The sequence below is a fragment of the Panulirus ornatus genome, chromosome 11 (genome assembly GCF_036320965.1).
Source record: "Panulirus ornatus isolate Po-2019 chromosome 11, ASM3632096v1, whole genome shotgun sequence".
NCBI lineage: Eukaryota > Metazoa > Arthropoda > Malacostraca > Decapoda > Palinuridae > Panulirus > Panulirus ornatus.
Window position 1 is genome coordinate 49,381,967 of NC_092234.1, and position 21,412 is coordinate 49,403,378.

A 21,412-nucleotide genomic window follows, 5' to 3' on the forward strand; every position below is an offset into this window, starting at 1 on the left:
CCTAAAACGTTCGTGCATTTTTCATCGTACAGCCTTAAACACTGTCTCATTAAAACTGTATTACTTGACTACAGTATGATTGCACAGACCAAAGCTTCAATAAAACTGTATTACTTGAATACAGTATGATTGCACAGACCAAAGCTTCAAATCTATGGGTAGCTATAATGAAAAAAAATCTACCTTTGGTTCGAGTTCACGTCACAATCTTCAGCATTTTTTTAGGATTACCATACACTAGAACTTCAAGTTCTATTAAAGTCAACAAGAATTAATCTGGAATGACAATCTGCCATTCTTAGTAAAAAAAAGAAGAAAAAAAATTTTGCTTGGATGACTGTGTACCTAACAGTGAATGCAAAAACAGTAAACAAGCTCAAAAACCAAGTAATTTCACTTGCAGTAAGCTAGTACTAATGTTCTGCCTTTCCAACAGCTTGTTTACTGTACTGTACTGTACCTGCAAGGTGGAGTCAATCGCCAATAATGGTTAACACACGACATCTGCTGGCCAGAAAAAGATGAGAGGAGAAAGGCCTTGCAAGTGTTGCTAATATGATGTCTACAATAAATCCCCTTTTTCGTTAAAACTTTTTTCCTTGACTATGCACTCACAAAAGGAAATCAAAAAATGGGGTAGCAGTACTTGAACCATTCAATGTTTTTGTCTGCTCTACAAGATCCCCTACATAAGCATCAGCTATGTGTGGCACTAGATTTTGTTTTCCTCAACTTCTGTTTATTATCACTTAAGGATAATCCAAACTACGACAAGGTGTGGTATGTAATCAGAATGCCTCAATTCATCACAGAAAGTGTGGCTTAAAAGACACAGAAATTGATGAAATTATAGAGATAATATTACTCTAATGATAAAAACATTTTTGATACCATAGACAAGTGATGATGATTTTGATGTCTATCAACAATCTCCATCAAGCAGCACATAAATTTGATCACTTTTTCATGAACAATCACTAAAATCATAATTTTAGTAGATGATAATGAAAAAGTGATCTGATACCTTACTGTTTATGACCATGGTGTTTTTTAACAAGACTCACACAAACTGGTACTAGCAGTGAAACTAAGACAAGACAATAAGAACAGAAGCACCATGAGTGATAATAATAATGCTGAAAATAAATATCAAGAAATGGAAGTTGCGACTGTGTCAAACTGTGAAGAACGTAAAAATCTGAGTGAATTACCCTGTGCTTACCCTAAGGCAATAAGACCCTCCACAAGCTCCTAATGACTAACAAGGTCACAGCCACCCTTTGCAATGGGGCGAGACAGTTTTATTATATTGTCCGTTGGTATCTCCCAAACTCATTCTCAATGAGCCACAGAGATCCAAAGTAAGCAGGCTTGAAACAAGTACAGTACAATACTGTGTTTAAGTTACAAATTAATTCAACACTGTGTTGTTTCATTTCACTACATATTATTCATTGCTTTGTAATGGTGATTTTGGTTTAAGATTTAAAATCTGGTGTACTGTGGCTCCAGTTACCCACATCATAAAAAACCAATTATGAGTATACACACATAAAGTACACCATATGACCAACCTCGTCATAAAATTTTGAGATCCCTGAGCAGTTTTTCTGCCCATAAGGCAAGTATCGCAGCAGCCACGGGTTGCTCTATCTTAATATGGCTCTTGCTGAGTGTGGAACTCCATATATGATCGTGATACAGTACAATCTTTTGAAAATTTTTTGCTGCTCTGTAACCTTAGATATTGTTTCTAAGCATAAAGATAATAATACAAGAGTGCTACCCTTAGGAGAGCAAGGAAAGTAATGTCTTTAAAGTAAAAAATGGATTTATTTGATTGCCTTACACACTAAAAATGCTGCATCAATGGAGAGGCATAGTGTCAATAAGTCAACAGAGTGAACCCCACGGTAAAAGATGACTTTTGACTAGTGGTGTAACTTCTTGCAGACAGAGCCTGGTAAGGTTGGTATATGTTATAGAGCAATCATTTATGGTAGATGCATGAAGAAAAAGACAAAATAAGACCACAAAAACCATCATAAACTGATTATTTTAAACATTTGTGAAGAACTGGGTGTAAGGGTTTGTTGTTGTATGACAACTCACTCCACCTTGAGGCAACACCATGTAGCTACCACATTACACATGAAGTTAATGCTTTATTTCACATCAACTCATTCATTATGTTGTAATTTTCAATTATATTTTGTTAATTCACTCATACTCCACTATTTTTTTAAAAATACAAAATTTAGATTTTAATGCAAATTAGATTTTATCGAAGCAGTTAAATTCCGAAGAGGTAAAATAATAAAAACTGTTTGATCCCCACATTATAAAGTAGAACTGAAATCATAATCTCTTCACAACAGATTACCAGTTTGAAGATCCAGACACTGCTAGAAAAAGGGATTTCAATATAAGGATAACTATAAAGATGAGAGGGGAAATTTGTTAAAAATATGATCCCTGGTTTCCCCAAAAGGCATAATCTGCTGACTAGAAAAATCTGAACAGTGTTAGACAAACAATATTTCACCTGAAAAAACATAGTTGTAAGAAAACAAAAATTAATAATTTTGGGAGATTCTAAAGAGGCAATGTTCTGTAAAACTTTGTCACAATTTTCTAACTTATACTCTTCCTTGAATGCACCACTTTCCTGGCTCAAGATACAGCAACTGTCACTTTTCCAGCTACTTTAGGAATACGACTCCTAACTATATACATAACAGGTTGGATGCAATCATCCGGTGAAAAGATAAAGAGTACTGGGCTTGAATGCTGTTGTGAGCATACTGATGCTTTCCACTTCATCAAAGGGGTATCATGCCACCAATTTACAGCTGCTTGATAAGTTTCCTGAAATCTAACACTTCATCAAAGGGGTATCATGACACCAATTTACTGCTGCTTGATAAGTTTCCTGAAATCTAACACAACACAACAGGCCTGCCAGAAGAGGCTAAATCAGGCCTCAAATACCATTAGAGAATGGAGTGGATTACCACCAACAGAATAATGGTCCTGAGCATAACCTAAGAAAACGAACTAACCTTTGAGTAATCTTAAATCAACCTCCTGGATATGCAACATACATCACATACACTACCTATTGTACAAGAATTGTAAGGAATGCTATTAAATTCCTCTTTCTCTTTCCACACATCTCTCTTACCCTTTCATTACTTACCCGATCAAAGCCCCTTACACCACATACTATCCTCAAACATTTCATTTCCAACACATCCACCCTCCTTTGCACAACACCATCTATAGCCCCTGCCTTGCAACCATATAATATTGTTGGAACTACTATTTTCTTCAAACATACTAATTTTTGTTCTATGATATGATGTTCTCTCTTTCCTCACATTTTTCATCACCCAGAACCTTTGCCCCTCACCCACCCTATGACTCGCTTCCAATTTATTTCCATTCACTTGCATCCCAATTAACTTGACCCAGAGCACTACTGAACCTAATAAACTTGCTTTTATTCACATTTACTCTCATCTTTTTTCTTTCACACACTCTCCAAACACAGTCACCAACTTCTGCAGTTTCACATGCGTCAGCCACCACTAACTCACTTCCAAGATCCTCTCGCCCTCAACAGACTGCATTTACCTCCCTCACCACCCCATCCACAAATGAATTAAACAACCATGGTGACATCACACACCCCTATAGCAGACCAACCTTCACTGGGAACCATTCACTCTCCTCTCTTCCTACTCTTACATACACCTTACACCAATGATAAAAACTTCTCGGTGCATCTAGCACCATATATTCTAAAGACTATTTCCATTCATAAAACTAAATACCCCATGTGCACCAATTATACCCTGAACTACCACATTACTCACCTTAGCATTTGAATCACCCATCACTAATACCTGGTCTTATACACTAAAACTGCTGACACACTCACTTAGGTGCTCCCAAAACACTTGCCTCTTATGATCTTTCTTCTCATGGCCAGGTGCATGAGCACTAATAATCACCCATCTCTTGCCTTCCATGTTGTTTTACCCATGCCAATCTAGAATTTACTTCCTTACACTGTCACACACTCCCACAACTCCAGCTTCAGTAGTGCTACACCTTCATTACTGCCATTTCCTGCATTAGAAAGGTAGCTCCAGGAACAGATGAAGAAAGACCACACCCACACACACATTCATTCTCTAGCTGTTAATTGTAATACACCAACACCACAGCTTCGTATCCATAACCAGGCCCCCACAGACCTTTCCATGGTTTACCCTGGATGCTTCATAATCCCTGGTTCAGCCCTCTGACAGCACTTCAACCCCAGTATACCACATCGTTCCTATTCACACTATCCCGTACATGCTTTTCGCCTTCCTAAATGTTCAGGCTTTGATCGCTCTAAATCTTTTTAACAACATACTTCCATCTGTGGTATACCGGGGTTGACGTGCTGTCAGTGGATTGAATCAGGGCATGTGAAGCATCTGGGGTAAACCATGGAAAGTTGTGTGGGGCCTGGATGTGGAAAGGGAGCTGTGGTTTTCGGGCATTATTGCATGACAGCTAGAGACTGAGTGTGAACGAATGGGGCCTTTGTTGTCTGTTCCTAGTGCTACCTCACACACACATGAGGGGGGAGGGGGATGGTATTCCATGTGTGGCAAGGTGGCGATGGGAATGAATAAAGGCAGACAGTGTGAACTGTGTGCATGGGTATATATGTATGTGTCTGTGTGTGTATATATATGTGTACATTGAGATGTATAGGTATGTATATTTGCGTGTGTGGACATGTGTGTATATACATGTGTATGGGGGTGGGTTGGGCCATTTCTTTCGTCTGTTTCCTTGCGCTACCTCGCAAACGCGGGAGACAGCGACAAAGCAAAATAAATATATAAATAAATACTTCCATCTCCAGTCTGGTCTTCCCATTCTCTTTGTTCCCTCCACTTACGACACATATTCTCTTTGTCAACCTTTCCTCACTCGCTCTCACTCAATTTCAGCACACACACTTCTACTCTCTCAACAACACTCATTACAAAACATCTCCCCTACTGTATCATTACTTACTTGATCACACCACCTCAAACCCCATATACGATAATTATTCACATAATTTGAAAATGCAGGACTAATTATATAAACTATTATGACAACCACTTTAACCTAAGCTAAGCTGCTTTCATCATCATATTCTATTTAAGTCTGTCTTGTTCACACTGCTTAAAAGTAACCAAACCTAGAAAACTATATCAGTGGATGGTCTTCATATTCGGCCATAACTTAATCCACAAATTTGAGCCACTGAACTTCTAAAAATTCTTTTAATCAACACTGCCACAATAATCTTACTTTTAAATCATAATACATTAGTATGATAACATGCTCAAAGTTTCTTAGGAGGAACATTCTTGATATATGGCACACGCTAGGAAAGTGGATTAAACCATCTACTTGAAGAAGGCTTTAAATGTATCAACATATCCATTATCAGCTTTAAATGCATCAACATATCCATTTTCAAGTATTTTCAAACTCCGCCTACTTGAGGGTACACGTGTACCATCAGGGAAAAGTCACATCTGGTGAGGCTGTATCACATCAGTGAACGAGAAAGAGTATCACTTAGGAGCTTCACGCTCCAAAGGAATCCATCGTTTCCCTGCATCTGGTTGGACTGCAGTTTCAAAACTGCAGAAGCCCCATAAAAGGGGTCCTGCTGTCATATAATTGAATAATTATTCACATAGAAAATTTTTTTTAGGAAACATGCCTTGCATTATCATTACTATTTTTCCTTTAAACAACCTTGCCATGTCTTTTATTGGGCTTCTGTAGCTTCAAAGCTGCACTTCAATTAGAAGCAAGAAAATGATGGACTCCCCTTTGAAGCAAGAACTGCCTTTCATCAAATGATGAAGATACAGCCATGCTAAAGATGATTTTCATTGATGGTGTACCCTCAGGCAGCCGAGTCCTGTGACACTTGTATCTTATGTATAATCCTGAAAAAACATTGGAATGGACAGGAATGATTCATCAAAAGGGAAATTAATATATGGGTTAAGACCAAATATACTCCACCAGTATACAATGGAGCACACACCTAACCACACTGACCAGCTGCTCCTGTCTCACAGGCACTGTACAACACATGCAATATGGGTTGTTATAATTAATGAGAAAATGGCTTATCTGCAAGTGATATTACTGGACTGTTGAGGTCTATGACCATTTTTAGTATTTACTCCCTAGCAAACATTCACGCTAGCATGACAGGCAAGAAAAAAATTTCTTTTTGGTAACTACAGTTACTGATGCATAAATGAATAATTTGCAGGAATTGATAGTTATCTATTTCCCACTGAAACATAATCTTCTGATGATTAAGCAGAGATAATAAGAAGCTAGGAGCATTTCCATCCATGCAGCAAGACATTGGGACAACCTTAGCCTACAGATCACCTTCTTCTGCAGCTGGTTCCTGCGATTCATTGGGGTTGGACTGCCGTTTAGAAAGTAACAAAAACCGATTGAATTTCGGTGTTAATGAGGATGTAATAGTAAAGTTTGCTGATCTCCACAAGAGAACAGACACATTCTCCCTAGTAAATACAATTGTACCTTCAAGAGTACAACAGCAAAACTACACTCTAAAAGTAAAAATGAAGCAGCTTAAATTAACTACTGATATCCACGTAACATATACAAGTAATTTTTACACCCTAGTGAATTTCAAGAACATCTCATACCATCCTGAAATATTTATATCCTTCAAATATTAATGGCAGGCATTTTGTAATTCCCTATTTTTTGAACATTCATTTTTGAAGACTGAAAAAGAATTTTGCTTTGCAAGGTTAGGAAGTAATAACTATAGCCCACATTAACTACGCAAAATAAATGAAAGGCATTCTTTCTATTTGGGGTAACAAATCAGCTAAGTCATGTGGATAAGAACTTTTTTGTGCAGTAAATTTCCTAAACCATAGGTGAACCATTCGGTGTAAATTAACTCAAAATAATTTTTGTCAACTGAAGGACACATACACACTAGATATAACTTGAAATTAACCATGAAACTTAGTGAAAAAGATGAGGAAGTACAAAGTTATGAAGACATGGTTAAAGCAGACAGCATACAGAAAATTAAAAAGTTGTATGAAAGATACGAGTGTAAAACTCCCTCCCCATACAGTAAAAATTGGTAATGACATACAAACATATACAAAAACAATATATATATTCATACATGATTGCTGTTTCCTGCATTAGTAAGGTAGCACCAAGAACAGACGATGATTGCTGTTTTCCACATTAGTGAGGAAGTCCCAGGAACAGATAAAAAAGACCACATTCACTCGCATCCATTCTTCAGCGGTAGAGTGTCATGCACCAAACCACAGCAACCAATCCACAACCGGGTCCCACAGACCTTTCCATGGTTTACCCTGGCTGCTTCACATGCCCTGGTTTAGTCACTGACAGCATCTATTACCCTGGCTGCTTCACATGCCCTGGTTTAGTCACTGACAGCATCTATATCTTCTTTGCGTCTATCGTTTCTTGCACTGTGACATGGTGTCACAAATACAAAGAACTGCCCCAATGACATCCATCCAATCTATAACTTTCATAAATAATGCACAGAAACCAAAGCCCCCCAGTCCACAGCCAAACCCCTCACATCTTTCCATGATTTCCCTATACTGCTTCATGTGCTCTGGTTCAGCCCATTAAGAGCATATCGTTCCCTGTATACCATATTGCTCTAATTTGCTGTGCCCCTTGCACACCTTACAACTTCTTGGACATTTGGGCCCTAATCACTTAAAACATCTTTCACTTCATTCCTCCATCTTATCCTTAGTTTTTCCCTTCTCGTTCCTTCTACTCCTGACATGTATACCCTCTTAGCCTCTTCTCATTCATCTTCTCCTTCCCATGTGTCCACACCTATTCAGCACACCCTCTTAAGCTCTTTAAACCATACTCTTCTTACTAGCACACCTATCTCTTACATTTTCACTTTTTAATAAACCATCTTTCACCACAAACTGTCCCTAAGTATTTAATTTCCAACACCTTCACCGTCTTCCATACTTTTTTTTTTATCTAAGGCCACATTTTGCATCCATACAACATCACTGGGACTATTATAACATCGAAAATATCCATCTTTGCCTTTGCAAACAGGAACCTTTCTTTCAACACATTCCTCAATGCACCCAGGGCCTTAGCCCCCTAACCCACACTATGGGTTTAGTTCCCATGACTATTTACTGCTATGTCCACTCCCAGGTATCTTTAAAGCTCCACATCCTCTAGGTTCTCTCGGATCAAACACTCACTCCAACCAACCTATCACCTCTCATCTAATTAACTTAATGCATTAACTCCCAACTTTTTTCTCTCGCTCTCCCAAACTCCAAAACCAGCTTTTGTAGTGTCTCACTGGAGTCTGCCACCCGAGCAGTGTCATATGGAAACAGAAGCTGACTCACTCCCTAGGCCCCCCCCCCACCTCCAACAGACCACTAACTACCCCTCAATCCAAGACCCCATCCAAAAAGATTTTACAGTCATAGTGACATCACACATCCTTTCCAAAGAGCCAACTTCACTTTGAACCACTCATCCTCCCATCTCTCTTCCTATTCACAAACACACCTTAGTCTCAAGAAAAACTCACTGCTTTTAGTAGCATTGGCTGTAACCAGAATGAAAAGAAGTAGAGAGATATGTAAAATCTCTGAGGAGAGGAAATTGGATGTTTAGACTTCGAGTGAAACTAATTTCACGGGAAAAGGGGAAGAATGATTTGGGAACATCTACGGGGATGTTTAGGGTTTGAGTGAAAGTAACATCTAGGGAAGTGGAGAAGAATGGTTTGGCAATGTCTGACGGGTAAAGTCGGTATTAGTAAGTAGACAAAAGCATAAGTAGTGGATGGCACTTCTGTTGAAGAAGGAATTGTAGGAATGTGTTTAAGCATGTAAGGAAGCAAGTTCCAAATTGATGTAGAACACAACTTACACCATGAAGATACTGAACAATTACTTTATCAATCCTTATGGGCAATGAGTATTTGTGGATGAACTGGTATGTCCGTACTGCCTACAAGGTTAAAGGATAATCTTTCATACATGTGCATTTTCTAAGATTAGAATCTGGGAGTATGAATCCTACATCCCTAAATAATAGTTCCTACTTCAGGTGAATTTAGGAATATATAGTTTGCTGTAACTGCCTACAACTGCTATCATATGTCTTATCTATATCATGTAATGAGGTATGTGGGAGAAAGTATATGATAACAGATTAAGCAAGCACTTAAACAGTATTTCTTTAACATTTTCTCCATGTAAGCTTAGCTTCATCATTAAATTGGAAATGGTTTCTGAAATCTAATAATAATGATAATAAAAGGATATAACCATAGAAAATAATTGAAACTATGTCTAAACTGCAGAACACAAACTGCTGCAGTTTGCAATTGGAGAGAGTACAGGTGAATGTACAGAGATGTAGAACAATTACAGCACATGCTTGAGGATACTACATGGGTCACTTCGATCCAAATGTATTAATAGCTTTAAGCACAAATATTTTTGTATACTCTACAAAGAGAGACAAATGAAATGGTGGATAAATAAATGGGAAGAGGAAGATTTTGATAAAAAGGTAGTTTTGTTGAAAAAGCTTTTATACTGGCTTTTATTAAATAAAATAATGACTACACTGATTTATCTAGGCAGTGATCTTTAGAAAAGCAAAATTAGTAAAACTTGAAAAGAAAACTAAACTGAAAACTATGCATCCTGCATCAGGGATTCAGAGGTTCAGCTAAACAAAAAGGAATGTACATTTCAACCAGTATCACAAACCGACTACCTCACAGAACCACCACAAACCAAGTGATCAATCTAAAACAATGCTTTTCTTGGATAAGTTTTGGAATGACAAGGTTGATTGACACAGAGAAGGCTGGTTAGAAATGGATGCTATCTGTCTAGGCCATGGGTATACAATTGCTGGTGGCTGGTAATCACCTTACCTAAAATTTTCATGTTTTACTTGTAAAGGTTATTCACACGATCCCATCCTTGGCAAGCAAAGACTCTTTCTTTTAGGGCTTATACACTAACTAAAAGAGCTTAACAGACTGAAATAGAGTAAAATAACATTGGATGTTTTAAAGACAAAAAGAAAAACAAGAATACTGATGTAAGTTTGCGATGTATGGTAGGCTTTGGTTTTGGTACATTACACATGGCAGCAAAATACAGCAAACCAGTAATGAAAAAAAATAATATTCTACATGGTTGGGTAAAAGTATGTATATACCTATATATCAAAAAGGCTTCACCTAAAAACATTATAGAGTTATACAATGAAGTTCCCAATTAGTAGTTCCTTATCCAACCCTCTTCAATCTCATCTTACATGACCCACTTCAGACCACATTACATAGTTTCTCTCATATGCAGATGACCTTGTAATCGCACCACAGCTTCCTGACACCAGAGAAGCAACAACAAATATGCAACACTTCATTACACAGTTAGTGGAGTGGTCCACCCAGAATAGAATGTTTGCATTTCCACACAAGTCTTCAGGCTGCAAATACAGCACTTGTAAATTGGATTTTATTTGTTTTATGCGATTTCAGTCCCTGTATATTCAATATAAAGGATATCACATGGCTTCTGTTAAACATGCTCTGCCCTGCTGAATTTGGCAGATAGCTTTTAGTTCCCCCACCATTCTGAAAAGGGAAGCCAGTGTCATTTCCTCCTCTGATAGTTCTTCCCTGCTTCTGTTTAGCCCTTTGTCTGTCACTAAAATAGAAAGTGTACTTTGGTGGGCAAGAGAGGTATGTTTCATTGTCCTTGATATATGATGGTTCGTAGAGTATTTGTTCAGTCTCTATGGTTCAGTCCATAGCTGTGTCTACTTCCAGTTATCTAACATAAAAGTTATTAAGTTAATTGATTAGATAATTGATGATGCATATTTACAATGTAATTGGTTTTCTGGGTTCTATCTTTCTATTATCATTACCTTCGATCCAAGCATGGGTAAGATCCAGCACATACCAGCAAGTATCTCCTGTAATTATCAGTTTTGTAGACTTAGGGGTTCTTTACTAGACCATAAAGGGCAGGAATGCACAAATTGCAGTTAAATGAAGTTACTGTATTATAGTGCTTTCCAAATTTGAATGTGCTGAAACATCATGAAGTTTTTCTTACTCTAAATATCATGACTAAATTAACTTGACCCACACTGATTAAGAATTGCATTGAATAAAAGTCTAGATGGTGGATGTAGCAACAAATGGAAAAATGGAGGATGACGTGAGTAATAGGGTGCAAGAGAAGGGTCAAGATTGAGTATATTTAGGGAGCATGTGGAAGGAGAGGGAGTACAAAGGATTGATTGTGATAGTGTAAGAGATGGGCAGTCATTGAGCTGAACTAAGGCATAAGAAGCAGTCAGTGTAATTAATGGAGCTTATAGCCGTGAATGGACTGCTGGTTTCAATGGATTATACATGACTGCTGTAGAGTGAAAGTGTGCAAATGAAGCTATTATTTGTTTGTTCCTGTTACCCCTGCTGTAGGGCAGGTAAGGCAATTACATATGAAAACTTCTCTAGTACGAAAAACCTCTCAAATTAGAAGAAAGAAGTGTGGGGTGTGCATGAGGTAAACACAAGAGATGGGCTAGTGAAGGAAGTTCACAATGGGACAACCATAGGTCAGATGAAAGATAACAGAAACATTCACAAGACATATTCAGTACAAACATTTTTGGTATGACAGTCTGTAAATCCGTCAACAGAAGCTTTCTGAGGAGTTACCACCAATGAATTGTGGTTGACAATGGGATGTGGAATAAAGATGCAAGCCTCACTCATAAATCAATCCAGCGTGCAAAGAGAATATATGTGAAGCTTGAACATAATGCGGAGGTCTAGATTTAGTAAGTTCCATTTTGAAATATTTTTTGGTCTTTATATATACATTACCATCTTGCACACCTTTGTCAGGTACCATCAGGAACATATAAACATGGTCTCTTTGCACAAACACACTCTCTAGTTGTCAGGTATTACATACCAAAGTCTAACATTTGCATCCAAGATATATACCGCATTATCGTAATGTTATGTGACATTTTCTCTACATACCAGTTTACTTGCTTTCTCATCCTTGTCTTATAAACTGATTTGGTCTTTTTCACTTCTTTCACCTGGCATGCACAGGAGTATAGTGAAAGGGGTGGGGATGCACAAGAAAATGAATGAAACACTAAAATATGTAATAAATTATGATTTGTGAATGTTGCAAACTATTTAGTGGGATACAGGTTTGAATATAATCAAAAATTAATAACCAGTCAAAATAAACAAAATATGATCATGGCATACACCACCACAATTGCCTGTAGGCAGAAAAGATTCCTTCACTGACAGAAAAAGGAAGAGCAATTACTGAGGAAAAAGAAATATGAGAAGCACTGCACACAAAAAGAAATAATGAAAGAGAAATAGGAAGACAGAGAGGGAAGAAAACAGAGGAAGAGAGAAAGGCAGGGACAGACCAAGAGCAAAGCAGACAGACATATAGACAGACAGCAAGAAAGATAAATGTCTACCAAGACGAAGCTAACAAACTTGCAATGTAAGATATCATCAATGATAAAATAAGCCAATAAATTATCACACACAGGTTCACTAATGACAGTATGAACATAAGGCAATTTGAAATTAAAAAAAAAAAGACTTGTATAAGGAATGCTTATCTCAATAAACTGATGTGTTAAGACATGGACAGCTTGGACAATCACTTAAATGGAAGCTACACTTCCATGCTAATCAACTCAACAACTCAAGCTAACTAGCTACTGAGACCTCAGTAATCAGGAGGGAAGAATCCATTGAAAAGGAAGAAAAAAGTCATCTTGCCAACTTCAATGTTGTTATGCTAATCTTGAGATATCTCGATCATTAGTCCTCAAAATGGATACCAAAACTTCAGAAAAAAAATTGTAAAGATAGAACGGCTACCCTCATTCCTGCAAATTACACTCAACAAATGTAATCTCTCATTTATAAAATATTTCTGTCCAAGGCATGAGCTACACCACCATTAGCTTTCCTATCCAGCAAACCTAACAAGAGATATTAGTTTGCATCCTTGTAATCTTCTCTTTAGAATATGGCTAGCAGACAATGATTCAGAAACACTCACCATATGGCTAGCAAATATTAATTCAGAAACAGTCACCAACATCCATGCTAACAGTGAACATGAACTAAAATGCATTCATCTCGGATTGCTGTATCTTTAAGCCTTTTCCTTAAATCAACCACATAAATAGTATAGCCAAAGAATAATGAATTATGACTACAATGATCTTTTTCTTTAATACCTGTTTGCCTTTTCCCACCTTTGTGAGGTAGCAACAGGAACAGCCAACTAAGCATGCAAAAGCATGCCACATAATTACAAATATACTCCCATTCTTAACTTTTTAATAAGAGGGAGCCTTCAATACGGGATACATGTTCATGTCTGTGGATAGGTCAGTCCTATCATTTGTAAGAAAAGGCAATATCAAGTTCATTAGTACATCAATGGTGGGGCAAAGAAACTGCATTACTCAACTTCCCACTCCAAGTTGATCAGATCTCAGCAACCAAGAACATGGTTAGTGGTTACTTTGTTTAATCACTAGGTTTCCATTTTAATGATTTTCCAAGCAGCCTCATTCTGACACATATGCAAATGTCCTTGTAGTCTGCACATAAAATACAGTAAAATATGTGAGCTATAGTTATCATCAACCTTTGGAACCTTGCCTGGCTTACTGATCTATAAATGCTTTACTGTTTACCTATACACTTTAATCATTATAAAATAGGTAATAATAAAAAAAGTAGTATAACCTGGTCCTGAAGTCAGTTTTAAAGAAAATGGCTGACTTTCTTGATTAAGTTCTGATAAAAGGAGCCTTTAATATAATGTTATCAATTTTGTTCTCAGTTTCATTGGCAACATGCCATGACACTCCCCTGTTACTGGAGATGCCCATTTAATCAACAGGAGTAACAAAAGGAGAAAGTGACCCAAAAATATGTCTGGGCATAGTTGGTTGGAAATAAATTATTTGTGAAAATAATATCAGGCTACACCCATGTGATAGAAATATGCACTTCTAAGTACTACTAATAAAAACATTTACTTAAACAAAATCTGAAGAATAAAAGAGCTTTCTTGCAATGCACTCAAGCCAATATAATTAGTGCCCTGTGGAATTCACTGTAGCCTGTGCAGTGGACATGAATGAATGGAATACACAACTGCTATATAATTCTTGTATACATAAAAATGCTGTTCCTCATGAGTTGTTATACAGCCTTCAATCCTGAGATCTTTTTCGTATCTTAACAATTTGATCAATATTAAAGACTCAATCCGAATATCTACGTACCTCTGCTCTATAAGAACAGTACTTCCAAGAAGTTCAATGCTGTACAAACAAACAAAATTCCTACATGGCATCTTAACAGTGGAAGTATTAAACACCAGATATATTTGGTTCAATAAAATTAAAAGTAATCTGATGAAAAGGAAGAAATTTCATATTTAGTAAAATAACTATCGTCACAATGCTCAGAAATAAGCACACAGCAGCAAATTTCTTTTCATGATTTTTAGAATCTTCATAATTATTCTGTAGCTTTAATGGCTTTCAACCACAAATCCATTCTTACATTCTTTTATACATAACTAGAATAATCTCCCCCCAAAAATCTTGCACGTTTTTTGTGGGGTAAGTTAAAAAATGACAGAAGCTTTGCCAGGGCATCAGAGGATTCTTTTTCATTTATCATTTCCTCTTCACATATTTCAACAATTAAAGCACATTTTGCATCCTGAAGGGACTCCCAGTGGCTAAATAACTAACAACAATAAATTACTAGTTACCAAAAATATGTGAAGTTGTTAGTGTGTATCGTTCACAAGCTTAAAGCATAATGGGTGAAACTTATCAGACCTCCAAGTAAGTATTCTTTAACTAATACCATATTTGGTGGGAGATGAGCTGTGCTTCCTCAAAGATATGACAAGAAAGTTCATACCTATAAGGAAAAGTTAATTGAGGGAATGCATACCAGAATACATTCAAGATTACTGCCAATAATATGTAATTGACCTGACTCACTATAAAGGTGCAAGCAACCCAATGTCGATGCATGATTATGTGTTTTCTTTAGAAAATTATATAGCGTACCAGCAATTTCTGTCATTATTAGATTAACTGACACTTTAGAAACAGCACTGTATTTATTATAGGCAGAAGTACACATAACATATAAACACTCGCCAACTGAAGTCCACTACACATTCAACAGTGAATGCAACACATCACTAATCTTGTTGACATGTTTGCTGTAAGGAGAGACAGCTGCAACTTAAGTTTGTTAAAAATGTGAATGAAAATTACCAATGAAATGCTTAACATTATCTATACAGGATTAAGTCCTACTAAATATGCTCAGTACAGTATACATGCAGTAAACTGTCACATGTAATGCATCACATCTCATAGAATCTATACAAGTCAGATCTTATAAAAAATCAAAACTGAAAATAGAGAATATGCTAGAGTCTACTTTAGAAGATAAAGATGTACCACAAAGTGAACATAACAAAAATTGCGATTCACAGAAACTTCATTATATATATATACTTATACATACTTTGTGTGTGTGTGTGTGTACAAATATTTACCTTGCCTTACCTTCCCCAGGAGTCCCTTTATCTATATTGGCCATGTCCAATGGTTGGGACCATAAGTCATAATGTGTTGTGATGTATGTGCATCTAAGTGCAGGGTAATTAAGTGCTCGGTGTATTCTATTGCATCGTGGGCAAGAAGGATCTAGCTGGGATACGTTGAAAAGGAGTTTGTCAGGAGTGTAAGCAGGTGGGTGTGATTTCTGATGGGTGTGTCTAGAGGGGTGGAATTTAAGACAGTTGGGAGTTTGGTTGTTTAGTGCCTGCCAGGTTATTTCAGTGTGTATATGTCAACATGCTGTCAATGGAATGAACCACAGTGTGTGAAGAATCCAGGGTAAACCATGGAAAGGTCTGGTTGTGGATAGGAAGCTGTGGTTTCAGTACTACAGAATGAAAGTGAGCAAATGCTGCCTTCCTCCATTTGTTCCTTGCTAATGTGGAAACAGCGATCACGTTTGAAAAAAGAAAGTTATTTTGTTGATGTTCTCTTTGCTTGGGGTGGGATAATCTGTGAGCAGAAATTACTGAAGTACGAGACAGGCATGTTTTTTTTTATTTCTAATTTGGGTGGGAGTCTTTTTTTCCTTTTTTTTTTTCTTTAAAGAAATCAATGCCAAGCATGGTGAGGTGTGACTCTCCTAAGGGGATCTTTGGTTCACTGTGAAGGTGTTGAGAGTTTGTAGTCATTAGGCAGCCAGTGATTGTTCGAAGTATACATTCTGTGTGGCTTAAAGGATTCATTTTCTTGTCTAAGTCTGGTGCCACTTAGTGTTCTGTGTTTTTTTTTTTCCCCAAAAGAAGGAACAGAGAAGGGGGCCAGGTGAAGATATTCCCTCAAAGGCCTAGTCCTCTGTTCTTAACGCTACCTTGTTAACGCGGGAAATGGCGAATAGTATGAAAGAAAAGAAATATATATATATATATATATGTAGGGGAGAAAGAATTCACTTCCATATTCCATGCATGTAATAGAAGGCAATAAAAGGGGGCTGGAAACCCTCCTTTCTTGTATTTCAGTTTCTAAAAGATGGAAAAGAAGGAGCCAAATAGGGAGAGCTCATCCTCCTCGAAGGCTCTGGCTGGGGTGTCTACATGGGTGTGTATGTAACCAGGATAAAAAGAAGAGGAGAGACAAGTAGTATGTTTGAGAAAGGAAACCTGTCTGTTCTGACTATAACCAGGATGAAAAGAGAGGAGAGACAGGTAGTATGTTTGAGAAAAGAAACCTGTCTTCTGAATATGAGTGAAATAAAGGTCAAACAAAAAGGGGGAAGAATGGTTTGGAAATGTCTTAAAAGTAAAGTCAGGGGTTGGCGAGAGGACAAGAGCTAAGGAAGGAGTAGCACCACTGCTGAAGCAAGAGTTGTGGGAGTGCGCAAAAGGGTGGAAAGAAGTAAATTCTAGAATGATGTGTGTTAAGATGGAATTAGATGGTGAGATATATGTGAATACTATTGTTTGTACACCTGGTTATGAGAAGAAAGATCACAAGGTAAGTGTTTTGGGAGCAGATGAGTGGGTGTGTCAGCAGTTTTAATATGAGACCAGGTATTAGTGATGGGTGATCTGAATGCAAAGGTAAGTAATGTGGTGCTCGAAGTTATAAGTAGGGGACATGGAGTATTTAGTATTATAAACAGAAAAATGGGGTCGCCGTGTTGACAATGGACTGAACCAGGGCATGTGAAGCGTCTAGGGTAAACCATGGAAAGTTTTGTGGGGCCTGGATGTGGAAAGGGAGCTGTGGTTTTGGTGCATTACACATGACAGCTAGAGACTGAGTGTGAATGAATGTGGCCTTTGTTGTCTTTTTCTAGCGCTACCTCATGCACACACGGGGAAAGGGGGGGGTGCCATTTCACGTGTGGCAGGATGGCAGCAGGAATGGATGAAGGCAGCATATGTACATATACATGTGTATATATGTATACGGTGAAATGTATAGTTATGTATATGTGCGTGTGTGGGCGATTATGTGTATACCTGTGTATGTGGGTGGGTTGGGCCATTCTTTCGTGTTTCCTTGTGCTACCTCACTAACGTGGGAGACAGCAACAAAGTATAATAATAATAATAAGGGAGAAAGAATACTTCCCACCTATTCCCTGCGTGTCATAGAAGGCGACTAAAAGGGGAAAGAGCACGGGGGCTGGAAATCCTCCCCTCTCGTTACTTAATTTTCCAAAAGAAGGAACAGAGAAGGGGGCCAAGTGAGGATTTCCCTCAAAGGTTCAGTCCTCTGTTCTTGACGCTACCTCGTTAACGTGAGAAGAGAGTGATGAGAGTAAGATAGCTTGGAAAAGACAACTGTGCGAAGAAATACCATGAAAGAATTACTGTATAATGATAAAAGGCTAGAGTAAATGAAGTAAGGAGTGGGTGAGGAACTGGAGGCACTTTGGGAAGCAGTGCTGGCATGTGCGAGAAATGCATGTGGCATGCAAAAGGAGGGAGGTCAGCAGATTAGAAAGGGTAGTGAGTGGTTGGATAAAGAAGTTCCTAGTGAAACAGGAAAGAGGCATTTGAATGATACTTACTGGGGAGGAATGCAAATGATTGGAGATGTACAAGAGAAAGTGGTAGGAAGTCAAGAGGAAGGTGCAAGAGGGCAAATTTGACTTGGGGTTATCAGTAAACTTTAGAAAGAATATGATGTTTTGGAAGATCAATAATGCCCGAAAAGGAAAAGAAGTGTTTTAAATACGTGGGGAGTGGGTATGCCAGTGAATGAGTGCTTAAGCAAGCCATAAGGTGAGAGGGAACACCCTGAAGAAGGTATGGAAGGAGAGGTCATTGCTTTTAAGGGCAAAGAAGGGCATGTTTGATGGTATGATAATCCTCGTGGTTTTCTCATTAAGCAAGGCAAGAGCCTTATACAAAAACATTAAAAAGTGGGTGAATGTGCTGGAAATGAAACGTTTAAGGATAATATAAGATGTGAAATGGGTTAATCAACAAAGAAATGTAGGGTAGGAGAGAAGTTTTGTAGTAAGAATAGTCTCTTTGAGCGACATAAAGAAGTTGCGCTGAAATGGATTAGACATACAGGTAGGATAAATGAGGAAAGGATGACCAGAATGATATAAGTAGGATAAATGAGGAAATGATGACTAGAAGGGTATACATAACAGATGTAGAGGGAGTCTGGGGAAACCACAGGAAGGTCTGTGGGGGTAGGTTGTAGATTGGGGGAATTCTGGTTCTGAATTATACATGACAGCTAGAGAGTGGAGGTGTGGAAATGAGGCCATTCTTCTTCTCTTCCTGGTATTACCTCCCTTTACAGGAAATGGCAATTAAGTGTGAAAGAAAATCTTTACATATATAGAAGGTGTCCCCTCCTGCATTAGTTTCCCAAAAAGGGAACAGAGGGTCATGTGTCTCTGGTACCAAGTTGCTCACACGGAAAATAGCAAACGCATACGTAAAAAATATGTGCCATGCTCAACAGTGTGTAAGTTCCTTTGTTTTAAAGTAAACACTCCATCATAAAACTTAATCAATGAAGTTCCAGAAGATGTAAAGCAGCCGAAAAGGGGCTTTCCGGTAGTATGGGCATGGCCAAACCTAACTCATTTTTAAAAGAAATATTTTTCATGTAAATCAACTTAAAAGAATTATTCTACTTTCAAAGTGCTTTGTAGTGACTGCATCATGACACATTACAACAGCATAAGCTACAAGCTTATGTATTTTGCCTACAACAAAGGAAACTGCAAAGAAGGCATCATCACAAGAGCATTTGCTAAAACCATGGAATCATAATTCAATATCAAAATTACCTGAATCATTCACTATGAGCAAGGCTAAATAAATAAGCAGATCATAAAATATTACACATGCAAAGTGACCCACAAGCATAAAGTTAGTAAGCAAAGGCAAGATTACTATGAGTACAGAGGCAAGTGGAGTATATTATGGCTGAATATTGTAGTACAAAATTATCATTATAAGCAAAAGCTGATGACGGAAACTGTAATCCAAACATTCAATAAAGAATTAATTCCTACACAAAATGCACTACTTGTACCTATCCCCAAAGATAATGCAAATCATTATTACACATATGAATTAAGAAGTTGCCTCAAATCTTTTCATTCTTGAACTTCCCATATACTGGGATCCCAAGACATGTTTCAGCTACAAAATCCAGTTGTACATCACAAAATTATATTTGGTACAATGATTGTAAGCCACTGTACCTCAGACTCTGTTTTTGGGGAAGGTTTATCCATTAACTGAATCTCCTTTTCTTGCATGCTGTAGTTGGCCAACTTGTTAGGCGAGTCTCCTGTCTTGATAATGATTTTGTTGATTGTATTTTTTGTCGTTGTTATTGTTCTCTCGCATTCGATTCCACTACTGCTTGTGGAACACTGCTCTTTGTTGTCCGCCTATTGAAAAAAATACCATATATTAAAGAGCTCAAGCATTTTAGTGTTTATAAAAATCACAAATCAAATATGATTTTTCACAATAATTGTGTTAATCATCACATTTCCAATCATTGCTAATGTTCATACGCAAAATTATCAGTCTTCCACTAAAAAATAACATGATGTTTGATATGTTAATACAATGTATGTGACATTCTGTTGTCACATTTGGTTTAAACTAATAGAGAATGGTGCAACACAGATGAATGAAAGAAAATAGCTGATGGAAGCAGTGAAAATATATTTCTAAAGCACATATGGGATTTCAGATGTGAAATCTGAAATGAGGAGGTCCAAGGGCAATGCAGATTAAAAAGAAGTGTGACCAAGAAAGTGAGGGATAAAGTAGTCACATAACACAGGCCATATGAAGATATTTGACTTGGTAAAAATGATGGTTACAATTTATCAAGAATGAAGAAGGTAAGCAGGAGAGCAGAGGTGAGAGACATTATTCAAAGGAGTATTTGTAAGAGGTGCAACAGAAAAATACGTAGGTATGTGAATTAACTAAGGTTTCTTGCAAATAATCTCATAGGATCACTGAGCTTTAGTACCAAGAAATGTATGCTAAAATCCATGCCAAAATAAGGGTGCAAGCTGAAAATACATTTTGTATGATAAAGAGGCCAAAAAAATGTAATTCACATTTATCAGCATAATTGATACTTTGTTACATTTTCCTTCCTCCCAATTGGGAATGCTGTCAACAAGATGAGTGAGTAACTCTGGGGAAAAACTATCTCATTGCTGTTTAACTGCCACCTCAAGCTTTGGTACACTGGACAAGTCCATATCACATAGTCACTGCTTCACAGTGGATCACTGATTTGGGACGGTTTCCTGACCAGTCCTTAAAATAATTCACCTTACTATCATTCAACCACTGTGTAAGACCTAACAGTGTGGTAGGGAGCCCTGTAATACATAAATATTTTTGCCTTTGCACTTCCAAATGAATTGGGTAAATGGTCAATAAATAAATTCAAGTACAGTGCCTGGTTCACTTTCACATTCCTTGTTAAGATTACCAAATAACCAACACCCTAGTAGCTAAACCATAAGAGAGGGAGGGTCTTTTACAGCCTTTTTCATGTACTAAGGAAGGTACAGGGCCGAGTGGGGTGGCCTATAAACCCTCCCACTGGT

The 21,412-nt window shown here is 37.6% G+C and overlaps 1 protein-coding gene and 1 long non-coding RNA gene across 8 annotated transcripts in view; one reads left to right on the forward strand and one right to left on the reverse strand.

The window, feature by feature from the left end:
• Window positions 1-1,330, forward strand: part of LOC139751501 (uncharacterized) — a 62,334-nt gene extending 61,004 nt beyond the window's left edge. The window contains exon 3 of the long non-coding RNA XR_011713353.1: window positions 437-1,330. This is a non-coding gene — a long non-coding RNA (uncharacterized lncRNA). The remainder of the gene's footprint in view (window positions 1-436) is intronic.
• LOC139751498 (coronin-1A-like) overlaps window positions 1-21,412 on the reverse strand; it is a 126,619-nt gene that overhangs the window by 13,994 nt on the left and 91,213 nt on the right. For 6 of the 7 annotated variants that reach the window (XM_071666958.1, XM_071666959.1, XM_071666960.1 and 3 more), the window contains one exon: window positions 20,030-20,221. In XM_071666958.1, the coding sequence (XP_071523059.1) occupies window positions 20,030-20,221 (192 nt within the window). Of the gene's footprint in view, window positions 1-6,477; window positions 6,518-20,029; window positions 20,222-21,412 lie in introns of all 7 variants that reach the window. The other variant, XM_071666962.1, reaches the window with a different exon arrangement.